Here is a 10781-nt window from a genome sequence, read left to right on the forward strand (position 1 = left end):
GAGGTTGAGAGGCTGTGGCCCTCTCTCAAAGCCGTTGTAGTTGAGAGAGCGGCGAGGCTTGAAGGAGCGATCTAGCCGTTTCTCGCTCTCGTGTCCTCCACTCAGGTGATGTGTCCTCGTGTATTCACGTCGTAATGGGTTGAGCTCCCGAAAGTTGGCGATGATCTTGCATGTCTGCGCAAGCTATTGCATGGCAGCGATGCCGAGCGGTCTCGTGATTGGGTCGTTCGACTCGCCGTGCTTCGGTAGTCAAGGCACGAGGCTCGAGGGGGTGTGTGGCCTAAGGGCTCTGCTCGCAAGCTAGGAGTGTGGTGCTAGCCGTCGCCCACCCTAACCCTTGGGCGTCTGCTTCTTCCTATCTCTCTCTTCGCAATATACCCCCCCACACCGCCGCTGGGGACGACACGCTGTGCGGAATCGGATCGAGCCCATGCACCGGGCAAAGGACCTTAGGACGCTGCAGAAGCGGTTGGAGAGGCAGCCGGCGTCTGCCGTCCCAAAACGAGTCCCAGCGCTGGTTGGATATGCGCGTCGGCTCGCCCGAGGACTGCTCTGTCGCGACCCTCCCGTCGTGCCGCAGCCTCCGACGAGCTCTGCAACCGAGGAGAGTGAGGGTGCGCCTCCCCTCACTGCTGGCCTGGCTGCGCACCGCCCCACAAAGCACCCCCTCGAGCATCTCTACAAGTACAAGTGCAAGGGCGACCTTCTCCAACCAAGTCGTCAACGCGCCCGGCGGCTCCGGCAAGACTTTAGCCTTGGCCACCCTCCTTGCGGAGCAGGAGGATATCCGCTCTCGGTCGGCAACGATCGTGGCAGCTAGTCGAGGGACTCGGTAGTTGTGACCCCCCTGAGTGAGGACAGGAGAGAGAGAGCTTTTGTGGTTGGTGTATACGCAATAACGGGACAGGGTAGTCGTTCTCTCTAGCTCCCCTTTCTAGCTCTTAGCATGAGCTGCGCCCTGTGTCCGACCCCTTTTGCGCAGCAACACCTTAACTTTTAGGCCCTCCAAATTCGGGTCGGAGCGTAGCGGAGTGGGCCCCGAGTTTGAAAAAGGCGACGGACGCTTGCGTCCTATCCTCCAACAACGCCTCCCCGGCGCAGAGGGGCCCCCGGAGGGATGCTCAACCGCTCCACGCCACGCCGCTTGCGGCGGTCCTATACCTCGAGAACCTCGAGAAAAGAAAGAAAGAAAACGGACCACCCAGGGGAGGGATGGGAGGACGGCACGCCGCCACCACACAGGGATTTTAAGGAGAGGGGTGTGATGCGCTAGCCGTCGCCCACCCTTGGGCGTCCGCCTCTTCCTATCTCTCTTCGCAGTCTCTCTCCGATTCTCGCTGCAACCTTCATGCCACCTCGCGGTCGTCCCACTCTCGTCGTTCTTTCCCTTGTCACTTCTTCCTCTGTCGCGTCGCTCTCCTCTGCCTCGTTCTGCGACGACGCCGCCGCCTGCCGGTCCCTTGTTCTCGCGGCTTCTTGCGCCTTTCGGCGCAGCTCCGCCCTCCTCGCTGCATATCCTGGCCCCTCGAGTCTATCGAGCTCTCCTCGCGCAAGGACGAGTCTTCTGACGCCCACTGCGATCATTTGCCGCCCAGTCATATCGTTGCTCAGGTCCACTCTCTCTTCGGACACTTGTGCCTTCACGGATGATGCCGGCGCTGGGGTCCCCTTCGGGTGCATCGTGACGGCTGACAACGGGATTTCCACTGGTTCGTCCTCCTCGGAGTCATCTTCCCCGGCTTCCTTCCGCTCGGCTCTACGTTCGGTACGTTCGGCGTGGCTCACCCTCCATGCCGTGAACAGGCGCTTTATCCACTCTATATTCTTCTCTCGTTCCTCTGCCCGTGCCTTGGTCTTGTCGTTGTTTCGCACCCATGTCTGTGTATGGCAATCGAGGCTGCCTTCCCCACTACCTGTAGTTCACTCGTCACCTCCCCCGCGAGCTCCCCTCTCTTTCTTTCGGGTATGGGGTCCGTGAGTGCGGGCAGCGTGCAGGCAATCACGGGCGCTATTTTGTCGTACTCCTCTTCGGCGAGCGCTCCGAATCTAGACCCTATTGCCTTTAAGGAGGCTGCCCGAGAACCTCGAGAACCAGCTCCGCTGAGAAGGCCGTTATTTCTCGCGGGACACCACGACCGCGACGACGCCACGACCGACCGACCCCCCCACCTCAAAATTCTTTTCAGCCTCAAAATTCTTTTCCTGTGCCAGTGCGCGCCAGTCCCGTGCCTCGTGTCGTACCAATGCGATAGAATTCTTTTCCTGGCGTGATACCCCCGTATCGAACGCCGTTTGCACGCCGCGACTACGCCCTTACCACGACGAGGCGGCCTCGCCGCTGGCTTTTGTGTTATATATGCGCCATTTCTTCGTCCTCGTAATCGCCGGGCTCGCCAACGGGATCGAGCCCTCATCGCGGGTCTCTCTCGCCGGCTCCGCATCCGGTTCGGACGTGGTTCAGCAAGTCAACACCAGCGGCAGAGTCAGCAGTGGAGGCGGCGGCGGCGGCAGCGGCCGGCAGGCGGCCCGGCGGTCGCTTGAGGGCGCCAGCACGAGCGGCACGATCATTGGGTGCACCAACCCGGTCCAGGTGCAGGGCGGGTGCGCCGCCTCGCTCGGCCTCCTCAAGGGCGACGGCCAGGAGGCCGGCTACCTGCTCATCACGCCGCACACCTCCACCGACGTCTGGCTGGCCGACGCCTCCAGCGGCGACATCGTGCACAGCTGGAGCACGCCGTACGGCACCGGCCACGCCGTCTACCTCGCGCCCGGCGGCGACATCGTGCGCCTCGAGAACAACTACTCTGCTGCCTACGACATCGGCATCGCCGGCGGCGCGTCGCATATCTCTGCGTACGACGCGGCGGGCGAGCTCCTCTTCACCACGGGCGTCAACCAGGCGACGCACCGCCTCCACCACCAGTTCGAGCTCTCGACCTTCGACGCGCGCGCCAAGACGGGCACCCTCTTCGCCCTCGCTGCGTACAAGCTCAGCTGCGAGGAGGCCAGAGGGCTCGGCCGCACCAGTTGCGAGGAGGAGGACGGCCTGTACGTCGAGGCGGTGCTCGAGATCGACACGGAGGGCGACGTGGTGTGGGAGTGGTACATGAGCAACCACGTGTGCGACGGCTGCGACAACCTGACCAAGGTGCCGATCAACTCGGGCTCGGGGAAGCAGCAGGCCGACTGGGTGCACGCCAACTCGCTCGTGTACGACGCGGAGAAGGACGTGCTGCTCATGGGCGGCGCCTACACCAACGAGGTGCCCGTCTCCCCCTCGAGTCATTCTCCCACAGACCGCCCTCGCCCCCCCCACCACCACCACCAGCCCCTCGAATCCTCCTGCCCCACCCGACCCCGCCTCTCCCGCCTCAGCAGCAGTACTCTCCCACCTTCAGGTGTACGTCATCAATCACACCTCGCCGAGCGAGACGCCGCTGATGGGCGACGGCGCGCCGGCCTCGCTCCTCTACCGCTTCGGCGCGGGCCGCTTCGGCGAGCAGCACGACGTGCGCGTGCTGCCGTGCGAGGACGGCCTCTGCTTCACGGTCTTCAACAACGGGCGGTACGAGAAGAATGGCTGTACGTTCGACGGGAACGGAGTGCAGTCGACGGAGTGCAGCAGCGAGGTGCTGCTCACGACGCTGCCCCTCGCGGTCCTCGACCCCAGCCAGGCGACGCCCCCCGCGACCGAGGTGGTGGTGCAGACGCTCTTCAACGCGAGCACGCTGCCGGACGGCCTGCTGGGCGACGGCTCCGGCAAGTTCCTGCGGCTCACCGACGGCAGCGACGTGCGGGAGCTGGACCCCTTCTTCAGCCTCATCCTGGCGAGCGCGCAGCTGGTCGGGGAGCCCTTCACGAATGGGTCGTACCTCTCGGTGATGGTTGGCACGACCGGGACTCTGTTCGAGGCGTATTGGAACGCGTCTGGCCTCGGCGCCTACTCGGACGTGCGCCTCGTGTGGCAGGTGCCGGGGGAGAACCCGCTCGGCTCGGGCAAGCCGGGCCCGGGCAAGGCGCCGAGCGTCCTCAACTGCACGCTCCCCGGCCTCCAATTCCTGTCGGGCACGCCGAACGCGGGCTGGACGACGAGGGCGTTCAACGCGCAGCGGTACTCGCCCGACATCGTCGGCTGCCAGCCGCCTGTGTCGCCGCCGCCGTCGCGGCCCCCCTCCGCGTCGCCCTCGCCGACTCCGCCGTCGTCGCCCTCGCCGCCTTCTCCGCCGCCTGCCCCACCCGCTGCCCCACCCGCTGAACCCCCGCAATCACCGCCAGCCTCCGCCTCGCCCTCGCCACCACCGCCCTCTGCCTCGCCCTTGCCACCGCCGCCGCCATCCGCCCCCTCGTCTCCGCCGGCGCCGCCGTCGCCGCGGCCGCCGCCCCACCTGGTCTTTGTGCTGACGGACGACGTCGGCTTCAACGACTTTCACGACAGCTCCGACATTGGGGAGGCCTGGAACAACACGAGGGCGCTGCTCTCCGAGGCGATCCAGATCAACAGCACCTACACGGAGACCATCTCGATTCCTTCGCGCCGCTCCTTCCTCACGGGCCGCCAGGCGCGGCTGGTGACCCCCGGGAGGGAGGGGCAGGACTGGTCGAAGAACGAGACGACGATCGCGCACAAGCTGTTGGCGCAGGGGTACGTGACATACGCGATCGGCAAGTGGTTCGCTGGCTACACGAGCTGGACGATCGCGCCAACCGGCCGCGGTTTTGCGCGCTTCTTCGGGCAGTACGAGAACATTTACAGCTACAATTCGCCGTGCACCAAACCCGCCAAGAACGACGACAAGCCGCGCTGGGACACCTTCTACTCGGAGGCGATGCCGTTTGAGACGCGCGACGCGAGCTTCGAGGCGCCGTTCTTGCGGTACGGGCTAGAGGCGATCGGGCCCGACGGCAACGGGCGGTACAAGACGGAGCTCTACGACGACAAGGCGACCGCGTTCATCGAGCAGCACAAGCTGTACCACCCCGACAAGCCACTCTTCCTCTATTATGCACCCGTCCCGATTCGTGGCGCGGGCGGCGACAAGAGCGACCACCCGGACGAGTACATGGACGCGCCGGCCTGCGCAGGGCTGGACAATGAGCGGCGCCGGAAAGCCTGCGCGGCCGCCGTCGCCCTCGACGAGTCGGTTGGCCACGTCGCATCGGCGCTCAACACCGGCGCGTACGCGAACGACGACCACGTCGTGGCGATGACCGCCGACAACGGCGCCGGCACGTGGAGGGTCTCGTCCGGCGGCAGCAACGCCCCCCTGCGCGGGAACAAGTACGAGGTCTTTGAGGGCGGCGTGCGCCTCAAGGCGCTCGTCTGGGGCCGGCATCCAGGCCTGGCAAGCAGCCCGCTGCTGGGGCAGACGTATACGGGCGGACGAGTGCAGCTCATCGACTGGCACGCGACCTTCGCCGCGCTCGGCGGGCACGTCGACATCAGCACGTCTGAGGAGGTGGTGAATGCCGGCCTCGACGTGTGGGCCGCGATCACGAACAACTCTGCGTCGCCGAGGACCGAGATGATTGTCGCTAAAGACTTCTACACCCGGCAAGCCGGCGTCGCCTTCTGGCAAGGGCCGTGGAAGCTGATGGTCGGCGTCGCGTACGGGCCCGACCCCAACTTGAATTGCGACGGGGGTGCTTACGGGCCGGCATGTGAGGTTCCTGGCGACAGCGTACTACAGCATTTGGGCCATTCGTTTCCAGTACGCTCGGGTGATAACGACGCCTATCTGCAGGTGCAGAGCTACGATGTGTACGTCGGCCCAACGTGTAATTGCTTGGAGGGCTTCTTTCCGAAAGGTCCATTCGGTTCGGGCTACTCCCTCTACAACATCGACAACGACCCGGAAGAACAGGACAACCGGACGTCCGACTTCCCCGAGCTGGTGGCGAACCTCTCCAGCCGGCTCGACGTGCTCTGGGACTCGGGCGTCCGTTCGGCTCCCGACCCAAACGACGATTGCGACGCCAGCCAAGCGGGAGTGGGGGTCACCGGTCGGCGGCTGGAGGAGACGTGCCCCGACTACCCTCAAGGCGTGGACACCTGCACCCTCCAGCTGCTCGGGGGAAGCTGCTCGGGGGACCCGCTCCTGCCGACCCGCTGCGTGCAAGAGGCCGGCTGGTGCACCTCCCCCGTCTGCGAGTCCGCCCCGAACGTGACGGTGTGGCCGTCGCTGCCGCCGCCGCCGCTTTCGCCGCCGTCGGACCCCCCCTCGCCGCCGCCGCCGTCCGCCCCGCCCTCGCCGCCGCCGCCGTCCGCCTCGCCCTCGCCGCCGCCGCTTTCACCGCCGTCGGTATCGCCGTCGCCTCCACCCCCGTCAGCCCCACCGCCCTCGCCGCCGCCTCCTTCCACCTCGCCCTCTCCGCCACCTCCCTCGCTTTCGCCCTCGCCGCCGCCACCGCCTCCGAGCGCATCACCGTCACCACCGCCGCCGAGCGCATCACCGTCACCACCGCCGCCGAGCGCATCACCGTCACCACCGCCGCCGAGCGCATCACCGTCACCGCCGCCGCCATCGCCGCCGCCACCGCCCGCGCCTCCGTCGCCGCCACCAGCAGCGCAGCTGCTCGACCTTCGCACGGCCACCACGTACCAGGACTCGAGCCTTTTCGACAAGCAGGCGCCCGTGAGCGACCTGTCATACGCCGACAGCACGACGGGACGGCCGTGGGCCGAGTGCGGCCAATACACAAGCCAATGGTGGGGCGTCGACCTCGGGAGCGAGGTGTATGTGCGCTACGTGCGGCTGCAGAACCGCAACGACTGCTGCGCGGAGCGGCTGACGGACGTCGACATCTATCTCGGCTCGACGGCGGAGACGTACACGGGCAACGCGCTGGTGAAGTCAGACGTGAGCGTGTCATCGAACGTCATGTTGGAGGTGGAGATCAACGCGTTGGGGCGCTACATCTACCTCAACCGGCCGTCTGCGGCGGGGCTGACGGTGTGCAAGTTCTACGTCTTCGCTTCGCCCGCGCCGCCGCCGTCACCATCACCGCCTCCCCCGCCGCCGTCGCCACCATCGCCGCCGTCGCCGCCGCCGCCTGACGTGCAGCTGCTCGACCTCAGCGCCGCCACCACGTACCAGGACTCGAGCTTGTTCGACAAGCAGGCGCCCGTGAGCGACCTGTCATACGCCGACAGCACGACGGGACGGCCGTGGGCCGAGTGCGGCCACTACACAAGCCAATGGTGGGGCGTCGACCTCGGGAGCGAGGTGTATGTGCGCTACGTGCGGCTGCAGAACCGCAACGACTGCTGCGCGGAGCGGCTGACGGACGTCGACATCTATCTCGGCTCGACGGCGGAGACGTACACGGGCAACGCGCTGGTGAAGTCGGACGTGAGCGTGTTGTCGAACGTGATGTTGGAGGTGGAGATCAACGCGTTGGGGCGCTACATCTACCTCAACCGGCCGTCTGCGGCGGGGCTGACGGTGTGCAAGTTCTACGTCTTCGCCTCAGCCGCACCGCCTGGGCCGCCGTCGCCGCCGCCACCGCCGCCTGCACCGTCACCGTCGCCGCCGTCGCCGCCGCCGCCTGAGGTGCAGCTGCTCGACCTCAGCGCCGCCACCACTTACCAGGACTCGAGCATCTACGACAAGCAGGCGCCCGTGAGCGACCTGTCATACGCCGACAGCACGACGGGACGGCCGTGGGCCGAGTGCGGCCACTACACACCCCAATGGTGGGGCGTCGACCTCGGGAGCGAGGTGTATGTGCGCTACGTGCGGCTGCAGAACCGCAACGACTGCTGCCCACAGCGTCTGACCGGCATTGACATCTATCTCGGCACGACGGCAGAGACGTACACGGGCAACGCGCTGGTGAAGTCGGACGTGAGCGTGTCATCGAACGTGATGTTGGAGGTGGAGATCAACGCGTTGGGGCGCTACATCTACCTCAACCGGCCGTCTGCGGCGGGGCTGACGGTGTGCAAGTTCTACGTCTTCGCAGGAAATCGCAATGGTCCACCTCCTTCCGCGTCGCCGTCGCCACCGCCGCCATCCACCCCGGGAGCTTCCTGCAAGGCGGGGCTCTGCACTGTCAACATCTTCGAGACGTGCTTCTACGACCCGGGCTGCGCGGCCGGGGGGCTGGGTTGCAACGCGGGCGGCAAGACACTCTGCCGCTTTTGCGAGTTTGGGCCCTACAAGGCGATCGAGTGCGCGCCCTGATCGGGAGCGTCCTGCCGCTGCCTGACTGAGAGTTGCACGCAGTCCGTCCTCAGCTCGCTGGCGGGGCCGCACGCCTGCGGGGAGCGTGTCGTCTGGCTGGAGAGGGCGCTCGATCTGCATGGTAGTGTACATGTAGTGTACAGAGCTGAACTCGTCGTGAGACGTGGACGATGTGGAATGTGAGTAGCGTTGACGCCTGTGGCGCAGAAATGATTTTTGTGATTTTCGTTCATTCGTATTGGCTTGACTTGACTTGACTCGCTGCGAGACGGGGCAGGCGCGGGGGCGCTCTCGTCCCGGCATAACTCAAGGTATCCGGATACTCTACAATCCGCGAGCTAGATCTCCAGCTACCTGGTACGCGGCGGGCGGCAGGCGGCATGCGCATGGGCAAGGGCCGGGTACATGTACCCTCTCACGAGACACAGGCCCTAACCGCACCGGGGAAGGGGCGCTTGGGAGCGGGGGCGGGGGCGGGGGCGGGGGCGGGGGCGGGGGGGCGGCGGGCTACGAGGGTAGGGGTTGGGATGCTGCCGCGTGCGCGCGCGCACCACACCACACAGGTGGAGGGAAAGACGGCGAGGAGGGGGCGGCGGCGGCGGCGGCGGCGGCGGCGGCGGCAGCGGCGGCGGCGGCAGCGCGCGCGCGGCGCGCGCGACGGAGGGGCGGAGCAGCGACGGCGGGCGCGGTCGCTGCTCCGTCTGTGCCAGAGACGCGCGCTCTGCCGCTCCACACAGTAGGGGCGGCCCATACTGGTCGGCATCCCGGCAAGGCCGTGGAGACGAGGCGCGCGATCTATGTGCCATGTCGGTCTGTCGCGGGCAGGAGTGTGCGCAATGTGCCAAATGATGAGCCCCTGCACGTCGTTCCCACCATGCACACCATGCTGTTTTACGTAGGTAGAGTCTAATTTGTCTATAGAGATCATTGGTTGGAGGTTGCTGTGTCGAGTACCCACGAGTTGTCGACGTTCTCTTGCACACTACTAGCCGAAGCGAAGAGGACGGGCAAGCCCTTGGCCGCGAAGATGAGCGTCGGCTCGTGAAGCACGAATCTCTGAAAGGCGGAGAGGGCCCACGCGATGCCGAAATCCCCCCTGGCGAGTTGCTCCGCCAAAGTGATGTTCGAGAGGCGGGCGTACTCGGCCGCGCCCTCCGCCCAACTCATGCCCTCCGCGTCGACGTTCGAAAAGTCGCCAGGCTCGAATAGCTCACACCCATAGGCCGCAAAGGTGAAGCTCATCGCGATCAAGGCGAGCAGGTTCGAGCCCCAGCCAAAGGTGATCAGCCGCATTGCCTTCCAGTCCCTCCTCTGCCACGAGTGGAAGGGGCTCGCCTATGGCCGAGACATAGACGATGCGTACCTCCCAGACCTCGCCGAGATCCACGCGCTCAGTCTATGTTTGCGGAGCCTTGAGCACAACATCGTTGAGCGACTGGTACGAGAAGTTTCGCTGCTCGGGCTCGAGCTTCTCCAGTCGGGCGCGGCTCTGCGCCGCCGCGACAGCAGCCCACGCCTTGAGGCTGACGCTGGCCTCTGACGCCCCCACCCCCGCCTCAGCCTCCTCCACGCTCGGCGCCACTTTGCACGAGGCGCGGCAGAAGCACTTGCCGAGCCACACCGGCCAGCAGAAGAAGGCTTTGACGCACCAGAGGCCGACCCGCACAAAGGTGGCCGGGTGATAGAGCCACGCAAAGGTAACCTATGGAACGTGGCCCGTGTTGAGGCCAGGGCGTGGGCAGGCACCTTCCCAGGTAGAGTCAGGCGTGACCATCGTGGGCACGACGATGAGGGCGCAGACGGTACCCGAAATCACCACGCCGACGATGTTGATGACGAGAGCGCCGTTCGACGCTTGATAGGTGAGGCAGAGCATCACGAGCTCGAAGGCCAGCGAGTTGACGAGAATCATCGTCGTTTGCGCGCGCCTGCGTGCGAGGTGGATCGGGGTGTGCATCCCGGGTTAGGATTGGATGAAAAGCGCCGTTCTTGCGTGCGTGTAGCTGCTGCCGCGCGTGTCGAAGAAGCACAGCCTATTGGACGCGCCACGCCACGTGTCGCTCGCTCGCCCGGAGGAGGCTCCGCGGCGGAGGGTCCGCCCACTAAGCCGTAACCGGCACTATAGGGTCTAATCAATAGAGGGCCTGGGGCCGAGCGCACCATACCCCCCCACCCCTGTCGAGGGCTGGCCTTGGGCGGCGTCGTCCGACTCTGGAGACCTCGAGGCGGGCAAAACTCACGTGCGCAGTGGCCAGTGCAGCTCGGGTGCGGATACGGGTGCGGGGGGGGGGGGGGGGGGGCACAAATTTTCCCCCCTCCCCCAGGGGGGGGGAACCCCCGCGAGGGTTTGGCACATGCCCAATGGCAAGGGGGGGGGCGGCGGCCCCATTGGGGGGGGGGGGGGGGGGCTATTTTTTTTTTACCCCCAAAACCAAAAGGGTTTCCCGTTTCCCCCCTCCCCGCCGGGGGGTTTTTTTCCCCCCCCAGGGGGAATAAATTTTTTTGTAAAATGGGCCCCCCAAACCCCAAACCCCAGATTTGGGTTCTTTAAAAAGGGGGGCCCCAAATTTTGGGGCCCCCCCCCCCTCCATATAAAAA

General features: G+C 65.9%; 1 protein-coding gene across 1 annotated transcript; it reads left to right on the forward strand.

Annotated features, from left to right (window-relative positions):
- Window positions 1-2356: 2356 nt before the first annotated feature.
- On the forward strand, window positions 2357-10150 carry EMIHUDRAFT_97481 (hypothetical protein; the record flags this gene model as incomplete). Its single annotated transcript, XM_005793623.1, has 5 exons — window positions 2357-3262; window positions 3399-8170; window positions 9444-9621; window positions 9776-9853; window positions 10046-10150. 5 exons carry the CDS (start codon window positions 2357-2359, stop codon window positions 10148-10150), a joined length of 6039 nt encoding a protein of 2012 aa, XP_005793680.1.
- Between the last annotated feature and the right edge of the window lie 631 nt (window positions 10151-10781).

Source organism: Emiliania huxleyi, assembly GCF_000372725.1.
Source record: "Emiliania huxleyi CCMP1516 unplaced genomic scaffold EMIHUscaffold_10, whole genome shotgun sequence".
Classification (NCBI taxonomy): domain Eukaryota; phylum Haptophyta; order Isochrysidales; family Noelaerhabdaceae; genus Emiliania; species Emiliania huxleyi.